The sequence below is a fragment of the Glarea lozoyensis genome (assembly GCF_000409485.1).
Source record: "Glarea lozoyensis ATCC 20868 chromosome Unknown GLAREA7, whole genome shotgun sequence".
In the NCBI taxonomy this organism is placed as follows: Eukaryota; Fungi; Ascomycota; class Leotiomycetes; order Helotiales; family Helotiaceae; genus Glarea; species Glarea lozoyensis.
The window spans coordinates 152890-174516 of NW_007361002.1; the positions used below are offsets into that span (position 1 = coordinate 152890).

At 45.8% G+C, this 21627-nt stretch overlaps 9 protein-coding genes across 9 annotated transcripts in view; 3 read left to right on the plus strand and 6 right to left on the minus strand.

Annotated features, from left to right (window-relative positions):
• The window catches only part of GLAREA_01229 (MFS general substrate transporter), a gene marked incomplete at both ends in the record, with an annotated part of 3247 nt that extends 2808 nt beyond the window's left edge, over nucleotides 1-439 (minus strand). Inside the window, 2 exons of the mRNA XM_008088445.1 lie at nucleotides 57-150; nucleotides 218-439. Coding sequence (XP_008086636.1) covers nucleotides 57-150; nucleotides 218-439 — 316 coding nt within the window. The remainder of the gene's footprint in view (nucleotides 1-56; nucleotides 151-217) is intronic.
• Nucleotides 440-2452: 2013 nt separating this feature from the next.
• Nucleotides 2453-3247, plus strand: GLAREA_01230 (uncharacterized protein; the record flags this gene model as incomplete). Its single annotated transcript, XM_008088446.1, has 1 exon — nucleotides 2453-3247. The coding sequence occupies one exon, from the start codon at nucleotides 2453-2455 to the stop codon at nucleotides 3245-3247; it is 795 nt and encodes a 264-aa protein (XP_008086637.1).
• A 651-nt stretch (nucleotides 3248-3898) lies between these two features.
• GLAREA_01231 (MFS general substrate transporter) lies at nucleotides 3899-5626 on the plus strand (the record flags this gene model as incomplete). The annotated part of the gene is made up of 6 exons (XM_008088447.1): nucleotides 3899-4065; nucleotides 4112-4561; nucleotides 4612-4695; nucleotides 4741-5162; nucleotides 5212-5365; nucleotides 5422-5626. The coding sequence occupies 6 exons, from the start codon at nucleotides 3899-3901 to the stop codon at nucleotides 5624-5626; spliced, it is 1482 nt and encodes a 493-aa protein (XP_008086638.1).
• A 132-nt stretch (nucleotides 5627-5758) lies between these two features.
• On the minus strand, nucleotides 5759-7472 carry GLAREA_01232 (Cytochrome P450; the record flags this gene model as incomplete). Its single annotated transcript, XM_008088448.1, has 3 exons — nucleotides 5759-7131; nucleotides 7184-7334; nucleotides 7383-7472. 3 exons carry the CDS (start codon nucleotides 7470-7472, stop codon nucleotides 5759-5761), a joined length of 1614 nt encoding a protein of 537 aa, XP_008086639.1.
• Nucleotides 7473-8041: 569 nt separating this feature from the next.
• Nucleotides 8042-9806, minus strand: GLAREA_01233 (uncharacterized protein; the record flags this gene model as incomplete). The annotated part of the gene is made up of 5 exons (XM_008088449.1): nucleotides 8042-8805; nucleotides 8853-9256; nucleotides 9307-9387; nucleotides 9435-9619; nucleotides 9672-9806. 5 exons carry the CDS (start codon nucleotides 9804-9806, stop codon nucleotides 8042-8044), a joined length of 1569 nt encoding a protein of 522 aa, XP_008086640.1.
• Nucleotides 9807-11610: 1804 nt separating this feature from the next.
• Nucleotides 11611-13081, plus strand: GLAREA_01234 (uncharacterized protein; the record flags this gene model as incomplete). The annotated part of the gene is made up of 5 exons (XM_008088450.1): nucleotides 11611-11790; nucleotides 11837-11941; nucleotides 12006-12367; nucleotides 12418-12516; nucleotides 12640-13081. 5 exons carry the CDS (start codon nucleotides 11611-11613, stop codon nucleotides 13079-13081), a joined length of 1188 nt encoding a protein of 395 aa, XP_008086641.1.
• Nucleotides 13082-14294: 1213 nt separating this feature from the next.
• GLAREA_01235 (uncharacterized protein) lies at nucleotides 14295-15041 on the minus strand (the record flags this gene model as incomplete). Its single annotated transcript, XM_008088451.1, has 2 exons — nucleotides 14295-14660; nucleotides 14706-15041. The coding sequence occupies 2 exons, from the start codon at nucleotides 15039-15041 to the stop codon at nucleotides 14295-14297; spliced, it is 702 nt and encodes a 233-aa protein (XP_008086642.1).
• A 993-nt stretch (nucleotides 15042-16034) lies between these two features.
• Nucleotides 16035-16994, minus strand: GLAREA_01236 (uncharacterized protein; the record flags this gene model as incomplete). Its single annotated transcript, XM_008088452.1, has 3 exons — nucleotides 16035-16444; nucleotides 16494-16744; nucleotides 16801-16994. 3 exons carry the CDS (start codon nucleotides 16992-16994, stop codon nucleotides 16035-16037), a joined length of 855 nt encoding a protein of 284 aa, XP_008086643.1.
• Nucleotides 16995-17995: 1001 nt separating this feature from the next.
• GLAREA_01237 (MFS general substrate transporter) lies at nucleotides 17996-19987 on the minus strand (the record flags this gene model as incomplete). The annotated part of the gene is made up of 5 exons (XM_008088453.1): nucleotides 17996-18020; nucleotides 18322-18956; nucleotides 19003-19630; nucleotides 19675-19708; nucleotides 19756-19987. 5 exons carry the CDS (start codon nucleotides 19985-19987, stop codon nucleotides 17996-17998), a joined length of 1554 nt encoding a protein of 517 aa, XP_008086644.1.
• Between the last annotated feature and the right edge of the window lie 1640 nt (nucleotides 19988-21627).

Below are 21627 nucleotides of genomic sequence, written 5' to 3' on the forward strand. Positions count from 1 at the left end.
GAAGAGAGTGCAGGCCAAGAGCACTGGCATGCGTCCAAGTATCTCCGAGAGCGCACCCATTGGGGCTTGTAATACCGCCGATGCAAGGAGAAAACTGGTTCCAGTCCAGAACGCCTCGATAGAAGTTCCCTTGAGATCTTTTGATATGATCTGAGTCTTATCAGTCTTTGGCCGAGCCATATATTCTAGATGGAGTACATGTACAAGTGCAACGTACCGGCAAAGCTACTGACACGGAAGTTCCATCTAAGGAAACCATCATGGCGAGAATGAGAATGGGAGCCAACGCCCACCAAAACTTGGCTCCTGGATTGAAGTCCGATACATATGGTTCTGGGCCCACTGGTCGAGGGCTTGTCGATTCATGCTTCTCTTCAACTTCAGCACCATGGTTGATGGGCTGGGACTCAATAATGAAGGTCGAACTGGTCTCGGCCATTATGTTTCCCAGTTACTAGCAGATGGATGGAAATGGTCGTTCAAGCGGGCTGCTGTAGCAGTACTCACCTTTCGGGAGGGAACAACTATATCGGCTGAACATTTTCGGAACCATGATACTCGGTCGGCTTGACGATTCAGCCGTTGTTGTTGGTTCGGGGAGACAATCTGGAGTTCAGGGTCAAACTCCCCCCGACGGTTGAACTTTAGGCCGATGCTCGCTTTACGAATCCTATCAGTCTCGCTGACAGCGGCGGGATACTCTCTGAGTTGCCATGAAATGGAGAGTTAATAGAGGCCGAATTCACGGCACATGTTCATATCCCACATGACGTCGTTGGGGGGTTGATGGTCGAAAATTGAGACATCTTAAGCATCCGGAAGGTGCTTCGGAAGTTCTGGTCTCGTTGTATCGGCAAGGCTATCATGTCACTCGAAGGTAACAGAATTCTGCCGAATATACATCCAGCAAACCAAATTCGGAGTATAATCTTGATCTATCCGAGATTAAGGTTCTCACAGAGACCATGGATTTGACTATCACCACAAGATGTTTTGACGTTAATTATCGCTTAATTCTTTCGGTTACAGCAGCTCTCAGCTCACGTGACCTTGGAAACTATCACCTCGCACTGCCACAACAACGCACTCGAGGTCCGTAGGAAAAGGATTGACCATATCTTGTACCTCTCACTGCACAATGAAAGTTGAGCTAAAACCTTCGCAAGTTCTCCTTCACAGTACATCGTTAAAAATAATGATAGACCTTTAACAGTTACAGCAGCCGACATCGCCCGCAGCTACATTTGCGATTGACAACAGACTAGAGGCCTTGGCTCGAAATTTCACAACCCGGGCATCTCATTAAGGTGGACAATCGCGCTGGACGGAGCTCGAAACACGGGCTTGTCTTCCTAGGATAGAGTGCGCAATGGTATGCCATGGGCCAAGAGCTGCTGTAAAAAACACCTTTGTTTCGTCGGAGTATTAAGCGCTGCCATGCTGGCCTGGCAAGCCTGCCCGATGCTCGAGACTGGGCTTATCCATGAAGATATTCAGATGTCGGTAGAAGAATTGGCACGCTTGCACAAAGCGTTTCTCTCACCCCTCAACCCTTGTGCGCCGCACTGCGCCTTGCCCTTGTCGAGATATTGAAAATCTGGGCTTTCGTTCTTTCGACAGTAGTGGCATACGGTATCAGGGTGAACGCCGCTGCTTATACGGCTGGCATACTTCTCAATGAATTTGATGACTAGAACAGTGATAATCTTATTGAAAGTGGCGGACATCCAGCGCTCAAAGGCCTCACTAGGATTGTTCCCAACGACCTTGGCTTTTGAGTTTCTTATATCACCTCGCTTAATCGCGCTGTCTTTGCGTTTTTAAATCTTCTATCTAGCGATGGCCGTCGAGTTGTTTAACTTGGGATTCAAGAGAGACGTTTCGGTGGTGAACAGCAACGATTCAAGCAATCAGTTAAGCGTGTGCGAAATTACTGCTGATGAGAAATTGCACAACATTTGTCCCTTGTGAAATCGGGACCATAGTACCAACGATTAGGCCAGACACTCATAATCCGGCCCCGAAAGACAACGCGATTTCATGACTTGCAACACATGAGGCCGCTGGTAAATCCATTTTTCTCGCTAGAGGACATATATTCATCGCATTGGAGACCATCGTCGACGCTATTCCAAGCCGTTCGACAATTAGTAAGTTCGTACTTCGCGGTGTGATGTTCTAGATTGCACTTATTCTGAACAGCAATGTGACTATGACGGAGGTATCGCTCGAGTTGAAGCCTCTGCCGATATCAGTAAAAGTTATATCAAGCGAATGGATCAGTTTCGAGGTGATTCCCTTCTCGGATGGGGATTTCATGGTTAAGCAGTGCCACGGCCATATGTAGGCCAAGAGGGGAGACGTCCAAGCGGCTGGTTTGGGAGAATCTAAGACCAAAACTCTTCAGCGTATGTGAACTGAGCTTTAGTACTCGTCCAATCCATATATTCTCATGACACTTCTCCGCGACGAACGCAGCCTTACCCTCAAAGTTGGCAAGGTTGGCCTCTTCCACACTCTAGCTTTTGGTGATGAAGATATCGCAGGGAGGACGCGGTTGAGATTGAAATGCGAGCTTCAACTCTCATTTTTTTCGCGATATTGCGGCTTCATTTGGAATCATGATGACTACCAGCTTGATTATCTGCTGGACGATAAGGCTTCAGGCGTTGTGTTACGAACTAACTCCAGTGTGGATACTGTTGAGCTCAAAGTTGCTGATCGAGTGCTCGCACTTCGATCTGGTCTCACGCCTCACGGATTTCCTGTACGAAATCTCAAAACGGCATGCCAAAGAATCAAAGCAATAGGCTTTGCAGTTGCGGGTGTCTTTAAAGCAGTCCTTTCGGCTTCGCTTTACTCGCTTGTTGATGTTGATGTAGGGCGCCGTCAAACATGTTGCAACATAAATACTAATCTGGTCTTGGCAAGCGACTCAAGCAATGGAAACAGAACTCGATTTCTAGCTGCATGGTCTCAGGTCGCAGACAATTTTGAAGAACGGGTCAAGACTCTCACAGTGGCATTCATCGAAGAGGCCGCTGCCGTTCCAGGCACGTCTGTAGAAAATATCCAAGCGACTCGACCTTTGACGGCCCACAGCCTTGCTTCTATTATTGTAATGGAATTTAGGAAGTGGTCTTCTGATCATGTTAACTGGCGCTATGGATTTCCCTGTCTCGCATCTTCGATGCAACTAGGCATGAAAGCCAGAACAAAACGTCTGTTACACGTGAGACGTACGTGACACAACTCGTGATGGGCACTTAGAGAGGTCAGGCCATCCCCACTGACTCCTATGTCCTAAAATCACAAACAAACGTCCATATTTTTATTTTTTTTCTAAACCTCGATACCTTTATTTTTCTCTAAGCGCCCCGTACCCGACGATTATGGAAGTTTCATTCCAGAGTTCAAATAGACTCGATATGTCGGCCAGAAACCCTGCAGATAAAATCTGCAAGTGAGATAATCCGCTTCATTGGATAATGATATGCATACAATTTTATCCTCCTTCCTTTCTCGACCACCCTACCCATCAAAATTGTCTTCCGATGCAGCAACAAGCAGCAAATAGTGCAAATATGCATGTCATGATTATTACCGGCATCAATTTTACCACGTTACTCAACAATCCACCTTGTACCATTCAATAGTCTAGGTCGCTTCCTCGCCCTATTTCTTCTCAACTGCCATACACCTTCCTCTTACAACATCACGTCAGCCTGACTGCATAGCACCCTGTTTTGCTGCCCAAAGATTATACGAGCTTATTTTGGCGTGGATATAGCTACGGATGAATCCCACATTTTTTGTACTTTCGTCGCTTTAAGCTTTCGCCTAGTCTCTGGCGTTCTTGATGTGATACATTGTGTACCGCATTTACGCCTCCGCAGATATGGATACAAAAATCGTTACAGTGGTCAACGAACCTATACCGGTTGAAAATGGTTCTTCCCTATCGGTCAATAATGTCGAATCCCAAGGCTTCGACGAAAAGGCTACCAAAACATTAATCCGGAAGCTTGATTGGCATTTAATTCCATTTCTTTCGTTAATCTACCTGTACGTTTGCTTCCTTCAGCTAGTGAAGTTGAACTAATTTCCAAAGACTATGCTTCCTCGATCGCACAAACATCGGCAATGCTCGACTAGACCATTTAGAACGAGACCTCCACCTCCACGGCTTACAATTCAACGACTGTCTCGCGATCCTCTTCCCCTTCTACATCGCCGCCGAAATCCCTAGCAACATGATGATGAAACGTTTCCGACCCAGCATCTGGCTGACATTCATCATGTTCTTTTGGTCGGTCGCTATGATATGTCAGGGATTCGTGAAGAACTACTCTGGGCTTATGGCTACAAGAGTCTTCCTGGGTGTCTTTGAGGGAGGGCTTTTTCCGGGGGTTAATTATTATATTACGTCGTGGTATAGGCGGCATGAGTGTGGTTTTCGTATGGCCCTATTCTTCTCGGCCGCTACGCTTGCGGGAGCTTTTGGTGGTATACTTGCGAGGGGTATTGCAGAAATGAACGGGGTGGGTGGTAAAGCTGCGTGGTATGTTTTTCACTCTGAGGTCATGAGCAAAATTTTTGATACTGATCTAGGGCCTGGATCTTCATATTGGAAGGCTTGCTGAGTATCTTGGTCTCCATGGCTGCTTACTGGGCCATTAATGACTACCCATCAGCGTTAGTAATTAATTTTAGTATAAGTGTTAAACTAACCTATTGTAGTGCCAAGTTCCTCACGCAAGAAGAAAAAGTCGAAGTCGAGCGTCGTCTCGCAGACGATCATGGTAATCTGTCAAACGTATTCGATTACAAATACGTTTTTCAAGCTATAAAAGACTGGAAGATTTACATCCACATGCTTATCTGTATGGCGGGCTTTTGTCCCATCTATTCATTCTCGTTATTTCTACCAACTATTATCAAGAATATGGGGTACACATCAAATGATGCTCAATTGATGAGCGTTCCGCCTTATGTGGTCGCCTGCTTCTTTACCATTAGTGCAAGTTGGTTCGCCGATCGGATCAAACAGCGAGGAGTATTCTTACTGGGCTTTCAACTTATTGCTATTGTTGGGTTTGCGATGCTTGCTGGAACTGCCAAGGCAAGAATCCAGTATGCGGGCACGGTACTTGCGGCAACTGGTAAGTTTCTGTCCTACAATGTTGAGTGTGAGGTATTAATATTGTCCAGGCATCTATCCTCAGATTCCATTAGGTCTTGCTTGGAATGGCAACAACATTGGTGGTAGTCTCAAGCGCGGTACTGGCATTGCGATGCAGGTGATGGGCGGAAACTGCGGGGGAATCATTGCTTCTTATGTCTACCTCACCCGAGATAGCCCAAGGTATGTTTCAAATCTTCAAGTGCATTGCAAATATAACGATGCTGATATACCGTCAGGTTCATTAAAGGACACTCATTGCTCATCGGTATCGTTGGGATGGCATTTTTCTTGACCCTCTTTATGACCACTTATCTGCGATTCGAAAATGCTAGGCGCGACAAAGTTGCTAGTGAGAGAGGCGAGAAGATCTATACCGAGGAAGAAATTCTGGCTCATATGGAGCTGGCTGATAATGCTCCAGGATTCAGATATACCGTTTAGACTGCGTTCAAGACTGGCCAATAACATTCAACTACCCTTTGATATGGTTAGAATAGACTTGAAGATAGAAAGTGCTATCAAAAACAATTCAATAGTATCAAACTAAGTCCCGACATTACCATATGCTATCCATCATGTTTCGACTAGACTTCTCTTTCGCACCTCAATCATAGGCCCATCACGAAACCCAATAATCCAGTCTTGCATCTGATACTCATCCTCCCGTTCTCTACCCTCCTCCTCATCCTTACCACCTCCACCAGTCAACTTACCACTAATCCTGACATCATTGCTGAACAGAACATGCGCAAGAGCCAACTTCAAAGCGATGAAAGACATATTCTTCCCAATACAATTCATTGGACCAATCAAAAACGGCGCAGAAACCGCTCGAGCAGCAGCGACACGCTCAGCAGTTGATTCGCTCGCAATAAAGCGTTCTGGTTTAAATGACCACGGTTCTGGAAATATGCTAGGGTCGTGATGCATCACGTACAGTGGTGATCCAATGTTGACTCCCTTGGGAAAATGGTTCTCGTCAATCGTCAGTCCGCCTTGAAGCACCTCTCGTGGGAGTGTACTCGGTTTTGGTGGATTCATTCGCAACGTCTCCTCGATGCACGCGTGCAGATACAGCAGGGTGTTCAATTTCGGATTTCGAATCTCCTCCACAGAACTAAACGCCTCTCGAATCTCCTTGACGAGTCTCCCCATCGCCTCTGGGTTCTTGAGAAGATAAAACATGCAAGCCGCAATCGTAATAGCCACTCCATCACTCCCGGCAGCGATAATCAACGCCGAATCCGCCTGCAACTCCTCCTTCGTGAAAGTCTTCCCGGTAACCGCGTCTTTACTATTCAGCAGATAATGAAAAGTATCCTTACGACTCGTTTCCTTCCCTTCAATCTTCAACTTCCTCTCCAACTCCATGCGCGCAGCCAATCGCGAATTAGCCATCTCAGTATACTTCAACGAATCGGCGGCATCCTGAGAGATATAATCCTGAATCGCCGTCCCCATCAGCGGTCTCACGAAATCTATGAACGGTAAATATCCCACATAATACAAAAACACCGAAGCACTCTTCAACACCCCGGGAATCCACCGATTCTCCTGTCCATCCAACATCCCAAAACTCGAACCATAGCCAAGATCGCTGATGAAATCAAATCCAAAATACGTAGCCCAGTCATTCATGTTCTTTGCTTCGCTCCAGCCTTCCTCGCCGCCAAGACCTAGGTTCTTAGATAACTTGAGCGCCGATACTGTGATGAGTTTCTCCGCATTTTTGAGCGCGCGCTCGCTGAATGCGGGAGCGAGAAAGCGTCGTCGGAGTGCGTGTGCGTGTTTGTTGATTTCCATTTGCACGGAAGGAGCACCGGCAGAGATGTCGAGGGTTTTGTACCAAGAGCCTTTTTTGACGTTGGCTTTGGGGCCGTGGATTAATGGAAGTGAGGTGGGTGTGGAAATTGAGAGGGAGTTAGCGCCGTAGCGGACGATTGGGCCTTAGATTTTGTTAGAATCGTGTGAACCAATATGGGAAGGGTGGTTACTTACCATATTTCAAGTGGTTTTTGAGTTCCCAGAGATGACGATCCCCGCGATAGCAGTAAATAACTAAAGGCCAGTCTGAGATTCTGGCGAAGAAGGGGCCGGGATATCTTGCGAGGGGATGGAATGTTAGTCTGTAGGTGAAAACTATAAAGAACTAGCGGTGGTGTTAGGATGGTCTGAATGAATATCATGAGGGACTTACATAGAATATGAATGTAAAGGTAAGGTACAATGCGCACTGAGTGTAGCTAGAGGCTTGCCAGATGGCAAGTGCTCTTTCGAAGATATACATGGTTGAGTTTTGAATGTCAAACTCGGAACGATGCCTGGCTGACACAATATGATATCGACGTCTCAAATGCGGCAATAGAACCAATTCAGAGGCCAAAGTTGATATTTACGAGTTCTAGATCACGTACCACTCACCAATACCCCTCACTAGGCATTCCGTAAACGGCAAAGAAAAAACGTGCTGCAGTAAAGCAGTTGTATTGCAGGAACCCCATGCTCGGAAGCTGTTTCCATTCAGGGATATTCTGCAAGCCACTGGGCGCTGGCCCAACCCGCCTCGGCCACATGAGTGATTTCTTATCTTGACCAATTCTTTGCTTGGCCGCGCCCACGCATAAACCCAGCTCTGCGGATTTTTCCATTGGCACATAGTTGGTGTGTCACAGCATGTTCTGGAACCGGCAGATGTTTTGATATGTGCCGCCTTCTTGGGCTTGCCAGTTTGTACATGTATTCGTTGCTAATTGACATTATTGATACTGTTATAATGCTCGTTCATTTAGATTTCTAACAGCAATCGTTTAGTTATGTACGTGGCGTTCATCTGGATCATAATTCATCGCCCATATTTTACTCGTCTGCCATTGCCACTCTTGAAGTTGGCACATGGAAGCGTCTCTTTCCAGTGATAAACCAATCACCTATCGCAATTAAGATAATCGCACCCATAATCGGACCCGCGTAATTCATGTTAACCGCAGTTACTGACTTGAAACTTGGGAAGGGTAAGAATGTTACGATGTAAAGGATGTAAGCCATGGAGAAGAGGTTGATCGGTAAACCCCATCGACCGAGCTTAAATGGTCCGTATACTGGGTGTCGATTTTGCAGTTTCCTGATTGTGAGAAACAAGATCGGAATGAAGTACGAAACGTAAAGCGCAATCGTAGGTAGAGAGATCAGCGCGTTAAACGCGGTCGATGAACCGATATTGATAAGTGACAACAAACAGCAGACTCCGCCTACCAATAGCAACGCATTGATAGGGATCTTGAGAGTCGGGTGGACGTATGAGAACGTTTTCGAGAATGGTAAACCGTTATCGCGAGCAAACGCCCAAGCTAGTCTGGACACCGATGCGAAAATGTTGAATAGCGAGATGAAAAGAATCAGCGCAATCATCGCAACAAGAAGATTCGTAGCAGCTTTGGATTTTGTGGCTTGGTAGTAGATTTCGATGATGGGAAGTAATGTTGGCGTGTTTACGACCTGATCGACGTCTCCGATGCAGAACATGAGCGTAACCATAAAGGCGAATTGCATAATGCTGTTCAGACTGACAGCTAAGATCATACTGTGAGGTACCTGGGTACGCGCTCCTTTGACCTCATCGCCTGTAACATGATTAGTCAAATTTAAAGTATCATTTGGCATGACCTACTCATATGCAATACACCGTCAAAGGCTGTGATAGGAAATGTTACTGTTATTATGCCCAGACTGAATGCGACGCCTGGATTTGTCCAACCACTGAATTCATTCCAGATCGTGTTGAAAACAAAACTAGGAGAACTGCGCTCAGCAAGTACCACTAAAGTGGTGACAGACACAATAAAGAATACAACATGGCAGATTCCTCCAATCATTTCAAGTGTATTCAACATGCGACGGAACCAGAAATTCCAGACAACTGGTATAATCACGAATCCCCACATCATGAGCGTTCCGTGCCATCGTTGAGGTTCGTAGGTGGGGTAATTGAAGATTGCAAGGCCAGTTACGATGTTGGAGAGATAAGCTGGAGAAGCTGCGGTTGCTGTAATCCAAGCCCATACCGTAATCCAACTTCATGTAGATTAGCTTAAGACTCGAAAGAAAGAACATTTGTTACTAACCCTTGGAAGAGACCCCAAAATGCATTATTCGATGGCGCGAAAGCTGCAGACCATCTATATTGCGCTCCAACGACAGGATCTCTGTAAATTATTAGTGTTGGATTGCGCAAACTTCATGGAGTGCCTACAATGAGGCCATTTCAGCCAACGATATTGCTATAGCGGTCGATCCAACTCCAGCAAGCAAACTACCCCAAACGAGGGACGCCGGTCCGCCATTGAGCAGACTAAATTGAATTGAGGATCCAGACGCTTCCCAAGCTGCTTGAAGTGTGAAGCCAAAGTTGATGATTGCGGCAGGATTGATGTATCTCTGTTTGGTATAAGTATATCTAAAAGTAGATTTTGGATTAATTGAAACTCACTTCGAGAATGTTGACTTGGGCTTTCGCGGGCCCACCAGACTTAGACTGGGAGTTTTCCTCAATGCTTCCATTGCTTGCTTTACTATCGTCGAACGCGTTCACCGTTGTAATACCTTCATCCTTGAAGTCTGTCATCTTGAGTGTACCGAACTTGGGGAAAGGAACTTGCAAGCGGGTTGTATGGTTATCAAGTTATCAGGAAAGGGGAAGCACGAAATACAGCAGCGTTTCAAGAGCTCCATTTTTAGCGTATGCAAAAACAATCACTCTCCGCACACATGCTTGCTCATACCAGCCTCTGGATAGCCGACTGCAACGGCACCAATATTGTTGCAGACACCAAGCGAGTGTCGGAAAGCAGGGGGAAGCCTACCGGTACCCAGTGAGCAGGAGCATCTTGAAGGTCACCCGTGTGGCGTTCATTGTGCCTAGCATAATTGCTGCAAGAAGAATTATGGTAGCATTAAGCACACTTGATGCGGTACACCGGGTACATAAAAGTGGCGGTGAGAAACGCACATATTAACAGATGTGTCAAAGAAACGATGAGGACATATCTTCCTTGGATGAAGTTGCAATAAGGTTAATTAGCTCCTCGTCCCGACCCACGATCCCGCAAACCCACCGTACTAAGTCACGTGCACGACCCTCGAGCTGGCTCGAGCAAAATAAGGGAAGCATGACGAAAGAAAAAGCAACCGTCACTTCACGAGTTGCAACATCTCATATCAACATGAGACCACAAGACTTGGGGGTTTGTATCGACTCCACACTCTTACCCCACGCTTCTTTCTAGTTTCCATTATCACGGTTCTCCTTGATGATTATTGATTGGACTGCTGAGTCTTTTTTCGTCCAAGTTCCCGGGCCCTTCGTGGGGGTAATTTCCACTCGGAAACTTCCCCGTTCCGTAGACTAAAGAGCTTATCATATGGGGTTTCGACCGCAGTCCAGAACTGGCCCGTAGCGATGGGGAATACCCGTGTGCTGGACGACACCAGAGTCAAAAGCAGAATATTGCGAAGCATACCCGTGTTTATCTGGCATTAAACTGGTTTGGATCGAAAGATTTTAAGGTTTGCGAGCACGAGAGACATGGCGCAAAAATGTTGGTATTTGACAGGCTGTCGATTGTAATGTCTCAGGAGAAGAGCCTGGAAGATTGACCGAAGCATGCTTACTCCACCAACAATCTTGTCTCTCGGATCGGACCGTCCATTATTTCGCAATTGGGCGAACGCGTAATGATCGCAGGACTGAAGAATCATAGAACGAGGGTCAGAAATTTACGTCAAAGTGGTCTTCTGGGGATTCTCTGAGTTGTTCTCGAAATACAAATTAGAGTTATCGAAAGTCAAAGGAGGCTTCTCCGTGCATGCCAAGTTTCACAAAGAAAAGTTACACAAAGTGCTTATTCTCAGCCCGCCAGCCCTTCGGAGCTGACCAACCAATCTCGCCCAAATACGCTGGAGTCGCCTGAATCACCTTCTTTGCCCTGAGTCCTCCCGCAAATAGGCGTACGCGTTGACCACTGATCTTCCGCTACTAGGGGTCGAGATCATCACATCAAGGGTACAATTCTTTGTTTTCCAGGGGCTGGACACTTGTGAAATCACAAACGTCAGGCACAGCTCAAGCGAGTGAGCCATGTCAACGGCATGAGGGTTCAGTGCCGGTGCATGTCCAATGTATCGCTGCCAGGTACGTACTCCTGTACATCGAATGTTGTATCTTTCTTTTTGGAATCTCATTGTTCTTTCGATAATGTTTGTGTTTTGAAGAAGCCGTACAAGTAGGGGAGGTGTACCATACGAGTTCGTCACGTCTGTCAACTCTTTTACGAAAACAGGATTTTGACCGCGACATCACTTCACGACTTTCAATCTCTCGTCTTTCTACTCTTCTATGTATATCAGCGTATCATCGCAATCCTCATGACATGGGCGACAAACGACCTCCTTTCTTTCGCTTGACCGACGATGATCATGGAGGCGTTGGCGTCGTGGCAGCTTTATCTACTATCATTATTTCTCTGGCAGTATCAGGTATCCGAGGCGTGGTAGCAGCTCGACAGAGAGTTGGGTTTCGGGGTGATGATGTGACGTTCTATGTGGCTTCAGTCAGTAATTCTCTCAGTATTGCGACAATGAATTAACAAAAGGCAGTTCTTGGCCGTGTCGAGTTCAATATGTCTTTATAGAGCGGTCTTGTCCGGTCTCGGAAAACGAATGAACAACCTTACTCCGCAAGAAATAGAATCCTTCTATACAGTAAGTTCCTCCTTGCCCATCCATCGAATACTACGTAGACCTCAAACTAACCCATTCCTCCCAGCTAGTCTACACCTCACATCTACTCGCCATTCTAAGCATGACCTTTTCCAAAATCTCTGTAGTAATGCTTCTCAAACGCATCGCCCAAAGCGTTTCCTCCCGCTTCAACTTCTGTCTTATCATTGTCACTATCTGGGGAACCTTCTCGTTTTTCGCCATCGCATTTCAATGCCAACTGCCCAACCCATGGATGTACGTCCCTTCAAAATGTAACACGAAAGGCTATCTCCAGTATCCAGTCATTGGACTCAATATTCTAACTGATATATTGCTGGGTACGGCGATTTTACCGACGATTTGGAAGTTGAATGTGGCGAGGGCGACGAGGGTGACGGTCATGGTTTTGTTTGGGCTGAGGCTTGTGTATGTCCGCTTCTTCCAGTGCATCGACATGAACTAATCATTGGTGACAGTGTTTCTCTCCTCGCAATAGTTGAACTGATCTCTGTGGCGAATTCCCTCGCAAGCCCTGATCAATCATGGGTCTCTCTCTCCCGCTTCATCTGGATGATGTACGTCCTTTTCTCCCTTATCATTCTTTCTCGCCCTTCTTCCCCTCCTCCCTTAAATTATCTCCCCTCACTACTTAATCGGCCCCCCAAACCACCCACATCCTTTCTAATTCTCAAAAACAGCCTCGTAACCCACACCTCCCTAATAACAGCCACAATCCCCCGCACCCACTCCTTTTGGGCCTCCCTCCAAACCGGCAAAGCCAGCACTGCAATCACAGACCAAGAATACGAACTCTCTTCCCCACAAAACTCTCGACAATACGCTTCGGCCAGAATCCGTAACTTCATCACCTCGTCCCGCAATCACACCATCTCTCGCAACCATACACCGCGGAGCAAAGGCGCAGAACCGTTGAGTTCGAGGGAGGGAAGTAGGAATTCCAATGAGCCGCTTAGATTGGTACCGCTTTATGAGGCGAGACTTGGGACACGGGTATATAGTGACAGAGGTGAGAGGGGAAGGCAAAGGGGAAGAGAGGGGGAAGGGGGTGTTTGGAGGGAGAGTGAGTTTGCGGTTGAGGTTGAGTATGTGGAGGGGGTGAGGGGGGTTGAGAGGGTTTAGAATAGATTTAGATGGTTGGGTTAGAAATGGAGTTTTGCTTACTGAACTGATTGAGTGTTTTTTTGGGAGTGATGTTTGTGTCGTGGAAGATGTTATTACATGCGGACGGATTCCGCCACTGCCATAGCCTACAAGTCCGGTATCTGTATAAAATATATCTTTTACTCATCAAATGAATTGATCACCCAAATTCATCGCAAATGGTTTCTATTTGCTATAGTATCACTAGTGCGTTGCAAGACTGACGGAACATTCTCTAAGTGTAACGCTGTCAGAACACGACTCTCCACCACTCCTTCCTCGACAAGCATGTTTAGTCTTTATCATAGAGGCAATAGAGCGAATTTACTCAAAATCTTTGAGCAAATAGAGCTTATTTCACCGAAAATCATTGTTCTACGATGAGGGGGTGTCCCGTCAGCCTTAAACAACACTGATGGCATCAAAATACAACATGTTACTTAGTCAGTTCTATCTAAGCATCTTACAATCTTTGCTCGATACTCTCCACTCCAGAAGACATAGTGCGAAATCTATTTTTTAACGCTTAATCAAACATGTACGAAATTATTGAGGCTACTAACTAATTAACTATCACTTCTTCAGTTCTATTTGTAAAGGTCTAAAAATGCGTGTCTTCAGCAAGCCCTATAAAGAGTATATAATTTGAGTTACTTCGTTACTATGAGAATAGGCTCCGCTAAACAAAGTCGCTATTTTATATAAAGTGACATCGTTATCTAATAATAAATAATACTACTGACTAAAGTTCTAGCTAATTTAAACTTTTAAGGCTTAAATGTAAGTATTATTTATGTACGCTAATACTTTCAATTTTTTCTCTAGCGATATATTCCGAGATATAACTTAAAACGACGCAGCTAGCGTAGGATAACAAATAACGGATCGGCTACGAGATTATACCGGAATACTCTACAAGAAGAGATATCTTTACTTAGGGTCTATGTAGATTTCAACCATTTATTTTAGATATTTAGTATCGTAGATAAATTAAAGCTAATTTTTCTTAAACATTATTCAGCGATTTTTCGTTTTCCCAAAAGCGTTACTACGTTAGTGAGTCCTATTAAGATCTGTCAAGTTAATATTGCTAGCTAGTAAGAGAATTACATAAATTACACAAAACCCCATAGCTCTCGCCTGAAATACATCTATTCTCTCTTTAAACATCAATACAAAACCCAAGACTCCATCACTTCGAAATCCAAAGCAACAACCCACCAAAAACCGAAATCCCCGTCAGCAATCCAGTCGCGGTTTGTACCCCCAATTCTCCCGAATTCCAGACTAAACCAGCGACAATCCCCACACAGACGGACATACCAGCCGCAGCTCCAATGCCAAACGCAACAGACCGCTTATTCAACTTTGTAGCCAACAAAAGCACTTCGCGAGATGGCGACGATGTGATAAGGGTTGGCCGATCGAGCACAAACGGTCCGGAAGCGTGCAGACTGGATGGATTTTGGTAAGCCGCCGTGAATTCTGCAGAGTTGACGCGGGTGTCGATGAGGACTTCGACAGATAGGTTTTGAGATTCGAGGAAAGAGGGGGATAACTGTTGGTCAGCTACCTATTCTTCTGACTGGAAGTCACGTCTTACATTCGAGATGGTTGCGGTTTCAACAACGGTATTCCAAAAGAATCTTCGTATACCACGCATGACTCTGCAGCTCTTGTTTTCCCTCTCATAGAGCTGTCGAAGTGCTAGAAATACGTCTTCGCCGGTGCTCGAGGCGAGAATGGCAAGATATGAGAGAACGAAGCTACTCTTTGCTTTGTGGATGACCACTTTGACGTAGTATACGGAATTGTCAAGCGGAAGCGGAACAGAATGATGAGAGTTGTTTAGAGATGTGAAGGCACTCTGATAGTTGCTTAGAGCGACTGCAGATGCAGACTCCGCAAAACTGATGCGTGGGGATGAAGTGTCGGACATGTTGCTAGATCTGGCGTAAGGCAAATGGTGGGATTTAGTGCGACCTAGTTTTTGTGTTCCGGGTAATGGTGAGGGAGAGGGAAGGGTGAAATTGCCTCGTATGGGCGAGCGATCGCAGGTGCGAGGCAATGCTCTTGTATCGCAGTTACGATTCCATGATCAGTGGGTATGGTGCTGGCATCAATGTAAGCGAATTTTAAGATCGATTATCTATATGTAAGTATAGACAAACAGCTCAATAATTCGGCTTTTGACGGATGATGGGAAGGAGCTTCAGTTCAGATAGTATATGTCTCAATTCTTGTAGACTTGAACGATTACGATAGCTGGCTACACGGCTCCTACGAAGAAACGCGAAAATGTGAAGAGCTTGAGGGAACGAAAATAGCAATGAAGGTGTAAAGACTTCGATTCTTGCCGTCACAGCAGTTACAAGGTATTAGCAAAACTGCCCAGCGAAGGTGGCATTAGAACGGGTCGAGAAAGGAGCGCCAAAGCAGAAAGCAAGAAACAAAAGTCTTCGGAGTCGCTTAAATCAGGGACTTGTCCAGTCATAGTATGAAGATCTAGCGCCCGTTTGCGAAGTAATGATGATAGCCATTCTGACAAGCATTTTCGGGGCTAGTCGACCAGTGCCTTGCAAAACTGACGGGACACCGTCGAAACATAACGCTTCTAAAAAAACAGTTCTAACATTCCTCCAGTGATAAAGAGATGTAGCCTTTCCAATAGAGACAATATCATGTATTTACTCAGAAGGATTTAGTAAATACAGCGTTTCGGGGATGATGTTACTTTTCTTCCGTATCGAGGTGTCCCATCGGATTGCAAAACGCTGCTGGTTTGCACTCTCAAAATGGTCAACAATGTCGCTTTACATTCATCTTTACGTTCATTTCATTCCTTCGCTTTCTTAAGATACACAACCATAGTCAAGGAAGTGTACGTTGCTACACTCAGCTCAGTACTGTTCAATTCCATACAGTCCTCTTTCTAATTCCTCGTGGGATTGCTCGCCACCCCGCTGCCAATTTGCCATTCTAGTTGCTCGCGCAGGGAAAACAAGGTACTAGACCCCAGCAGCGCAGGGTCCACACAGTCAGACGGAGGAGGTGTGATGCGGTCCCCATGAAGCTTGTCTGGATCGAAGGATAGCGAGATCCCCGAATCGCTGGTAGCAGGCCCCGTGGAGATGGAGAAGTCAGTGATCCTCCTACTGATAGACTGGCTATCGTCAGCACGAAGTCGTTTTGCTATTCGCGTGTCCGTAGGAGACGTGGTGTCGAATAGTAGGAGATCTAATCCCGCGAGGCTGGACATATTATCCGTAGAGCTGACTTTTGGGTTTTCGGTTTGATTTACTGACATATCGTCTCGGTGACTTGGTCGAAGATAATCGTACCCTGGACAGAATTAGTACTTGAAAATCTGTTAGACAGAATGGCTAGTCACACGGAAGCGGCTTCCCAGTCGCGTTTGGGAAAAGAGCTTCAAATATCCAAGTCCACTTTTCTGCGTCGGTTGCTGACATAGACCGCCCAATGGCCCAATCTTTATGCTTTCTTTCCTGGTCGACGGTCATTTTCTCTGGTTCCTCGGAGTGATCACATTTTACAATATCCCCAGTTGTGTCTTGTTCCTCAATTCCCTCCTTACACCGAATGCAAGCATCCTTGCTTGAATGATATCTTTTTATATGTTCGCTAGAGGGGTGTTAACAAATCATCTAGTGCTCCGTCGATTGTATTACGGTACTTACTTGAGAGTAGTGATTGAGCTAAAGCCCCACCTGCTTGTACAAGGTGTGTTGACCCGTTCATATCGCTTACGATTGAACTTCGCAAACGGACATCCGAGTCGACTCTTATACTTTGGGGGTGGGTAGTCATCCACCCCAAGCTCAACAATACAGCCCCCTTCAAACTTAGACCTCGAGCGTTTGGGGTGCAACATGATAACCTAGTCTTTTCCGCTTGGCAACAGTCAATTCACTTCTTGTCTGTGTATATCCAGCCACATAGGGACCTTCCTCTAGCAAAAATCGTTGTAGATGGTATGTTGGTAGATGTGGAAATGAATCCTGTCGTTTTCCTAACACGGAGGAGAATAAGGAGCTAGTCTGCACAGAGTATCAGCATCTTGGTCTACATAATACAATTTACAGAGAGCGAAATCCTTCCCAGTTGAAGTAATTTGCTGTTGGATGTTCGCATGCAGTTTTTGAGTCTGGATCCAGTTATTCTTACCTCGTCTTGGGAATTTTGCGAGTATCTGGAACTTGACGATGGCATACGAGCGACGTACGTTGCGACTATGCAAGAAGAGCATACTTTGGGTGCCGTGGGTAGTTATTTGATGAGGAAAATGCAAAATCAATCGTTGAAGCTTAGAGCTTAATAGCTGTCGCAGTTGCGATAGTTGTAATACTTGGCATGGGTCAACGACGCCACCCCCACCACGTCGGTTTGAACAGGGGTCAGAGCGACCTGGAATTGCTTGTTTGCTAGATTTTATGAATCTCAAAGCTTCAAAGTAAATGTCATTCAAACAGATTGACTTTGGAAACTTATGTTAAGCGCTTGGGAGCTGTGGTTCTGCGTTCTACGCAAGTATGTCGCTCATTAATCATGGAATTGAGCAATTTGCCTGTCTAATTAGCTAATACGAATAAAGAGATTATTAATTTAATAATTAATCAGCTCACTATATAGAGTCGATAAGGATTTCTTCTAATAATTTAACTAGCTATTAAGATTTTTAATAATATAACTTTATATATACGTTAGTAAGTAATTAAGTACCTATAGCTTCTTGTACTATAAGCAACTTTTTTCGAGTATAAAAACTAGATAGTATTAGAGAAGGTAACGAGATATTAGCTAAAATGCTAAACATTAAAACGTTTACTATAAAGAAGACAAATAACAATTTTGGAAATAAGTTATTGTTTACCTTTAACCTCTTCGGAATACTCTAATACTAAGTTTTAGTATTACTTGTTTATACGGTTATGACAATCGATTTTAATAGTTGATTTTACACTCTTTACAAGAAGTAAGGAGCGTGGTTTAGGTTAAGTTTAGTGTAAGAAGAAGAATTGATAATGTGAATTTAGAGAGCTTTGTGGGATCGAGGAAAGCGAGAGTTCAAGGTTCGCTGGCTGAGAAATAGCACTGGCAAGTTTATCCTATGATAGGATGGGTTTGCTTAGCTAGGTATGTGATAAACACACTTTAAATCATCTATCCAAACCTTCGACATTCGCTATTACAACACATACCTGAACCCCCTCCCCCCATCTTCAACGCCCACACCCTCTTCCCCCTCCATCCCTTCCCCTCCCCGCCCATACTTCGCATCCAACCTCCCATTCTCCCACGCCAACAACGCCCTCAGCCCCAGCGCCAGCAGCGCATTAAACGCCATAAACCCCGCGCAAACCCACATCCCCTTCCGATAATACGGGCCCTCATTACTCGGATAAACCCTCGTGCCCAGCAACGGTCCACACTGGCCGATAAGATTCAACATCGCAATACCCATCCCTCTCCTCGTATCACTCCCCTGATTATTCAGCACCCACGGCAAAATATTGCCAATCGCCGGAAAGACACCGGCAGCGGCTAAAAACACACCTACGTATCTAGGCGCGGTGGAGGATGTGGTGGCGAGCAGGATATAACCGACGGTAGCGACCAGAGAGAGGATGAGGATGGTGAGACCGCGCTGCTGAGTGCGGTCTGCGATGTAGGTGGTGAGGATGACGAGGAGGAAGGCGAGGAAGTAGGGGGGTGCGGTTAGGGCTTGGGCGGTGAGACGCGTGAAGCCCATTTCGGAGAGGATGGTGGGGAGGAAGACGGGGAGGGAGGAGAAGGAGACGTTGCAGGAGAAGTACATGAGGGCTGTGATGTAGTTCTAGATACGTTAGCAAGGGGTTGGAAAAGAAGGAGGGGGGAGGTACTTTGGGGTCTAGAAGTGCAGCGCCTAGGTCGCGGAAGTTTAGACGGCCGATTTCTCGGTCTGCTTTGCCGGTTTGGAGGCGGGCTCGGGAGCGGGCGACGGATTTTTCTTCGGGCGTTAGGAAGGATGCTTTCTCTGGACTGTCGGGGAGCAGAAAGAATGTTGCTACGGCTGCTACGAGACACGGTAGTCCTTCGACGAGGAAAAGAAGTCTCCAGTTTGCAATTGGAGGGGAGTCGTCGCTTGTAATTCCATAAGCGAGAGCACCTGCGAAACATGTGGCTAATGGTGCTGCTGAGAGGAATATACCGCATCGGAATCCAATCTCGTGACGAAGGTAGAAGAAGGAGAAGAGGAATGGTATTCCTGGTCCGAATCCTGCTTCGAATAGTCCTAGGAAGAATCTCGCGGCCATCATTCCTGAGAAAGAGAAGGTTGCGGATTGAAGTGTTGCTGTAAGTCCCCAACCCATTACGCAGAATGCAGCCCAAATGTGTGGTGGGACTAGTTTCCACATCAGAGCGAACCATTCAAATATAATATATGAAATGTAGAAGATTGTGAGAAGCCATTGGTAGTCCGGTGAGGAAAGAGACAGATCTTCCTCCATACCAGCGATTCGGGCATTTCTGTTGATGTTAGATAGAATATGAATAGATGGTGTGGAACTTACCCGATGTTAGATCTATCCAAATAGGCGAGGAGATCTGATAACGTTAGCTCTTGAAATCCATTGATTGAGAGGCAGCCTGACAGAGTACAAATACAAGAGACACCAATCTGCGATCTAGCTTCTTTAAGACTCTCTTCTCAATTGCTGCGAATTCATGAGGAGGAAGCTGATTCGTTGTTGAATCCTCTAGTCGGGTTTCTAACGAATTGTCTGTGGCCTTCTCTGGATCTCCATGAATGTTGTTTTTTCGCGCAATTTCATGGTCAGGTGAGGAGCCCGCATCGTCGCTGCGGAATCTAGAAAAGATTCCCATCTTCAATCGACTTACCCTCCAGTCAAAGCTTCTTTAGCGGCAGACAATCCAAGTATGGAACTGTCGTGCTATTGTTCAACTTGACAAGGGCAATCTCCAATAAAAGCATCAATCTAGAGCGACACGAACTTGGCAAGTGAAAGAATAGGATATATTATTGACAGAATGGAAATGGGAAAGGAATATTGTGGGAAATACCATCATGACAGAGTGAATACCTGCTGATCTTTTCTGGTTGAGGCTAGATAGTTGTGGAGGGTCTTCATACCCCGCGGATTGAAGCATCCGACCACGGCTTGACACTGCACTGAGCGGAGTATATCTGCCCAAGAAGCGTGACCTTCAACACGTGGTAGTGAATAGTGCATCTTTGAGAAGTATGAATCTTCACTTGAAGTTACTGCTGTATCATTTGGTTGATCCTTAGACATTTGTAGATATCTTGTCTTGTTGGGAGAGGATTTACCCCAGACCTGCATGCCAAGATGATTCAAGCTTTGTCCCTGGCGGCAATTGCACAACACCAAGATTTTGTGCTTTTGATAAAGAGCAGTCGATGCTTATCGACGAGATGATCAACTATAGGATCAATAATAGCTTGAATCTGTTTGAAGCAGATTAACTCCTCTACCGTCTTAAGGACTACAAGGGGTGGTGATCTACGAATCTCCACTATTACCCATGTAATTCGGTATAATTCACCAATAGAAATGCTAGATGTGGTAGCCGAAAGTGTTTAGGGCCCTGGTAGTCCTTAAGACGGTAGAAGAGTTAAGATGTCTGGCTGATATGGGGATAGCTTATTTGTGACAAACCGGGATCCAACTCAAATTTTTGGGAAAGCAAGCGGACTGGCGTTACACACGGAGATGTCCGTATCCGTTTATAACTGCCATAGATTGAGAGCCTGACGGAGAATTGCAGATTTGATGCACGCGTAGTACGAAGCCGCGTCGGCCGTTGAGAGAACTTTCCTAACATCGAATACAACAATTTGTCTGCTCGTGGTGTCGTCCTGCCGCCAGTCGGCGGTAATTCTAGAGCCGACAACATAGCCATAATGATTACTGTTTACGACGAAGTGTGGTTGAGATAGAGTTGAGACAGAGTTTATGTCTTTCCGGAGGAGAAGACTGCTGCCGATTTCATGTTGGAACAGGAAAATGAGCTGGGTCAGCTGATATCATGCTTCACGCTTTTGCTTGTGAGGAATTGCGGCTTAAGCGAGTTTTCTCACACGTGCGATGTGCAACAAAAATCATCCAGCCAGTCACGTGTAACTTGACCGTAGAATCTTCTTCACGTGATTTTCTTCGAAGCGAGACCGGATCGTCGGAATGTCACTTTGTCAACACCAACACGGCAATGGCGCGCAGGATCGTCGTGTTTACCGGGTCCCGCACTGAAGAATACGACGCTGCGAGCCCGGATAGATGGCTGGCCAGTGGGAGGTGAGGGATAAGTGGAGTTGATTTGGAACGACGACTGGGCATGACGTGGAGTGATGATGGGTTTGCTGGAGTTTTATTTACATTGATTTTCGAATCCTGTGTTATGATTTAAAACGTTGTTATTCGAGACACAAAAGTAAATGCTGATGGTGAGATATCCAAAACCACGGTATCGAATTCGGAGGACTT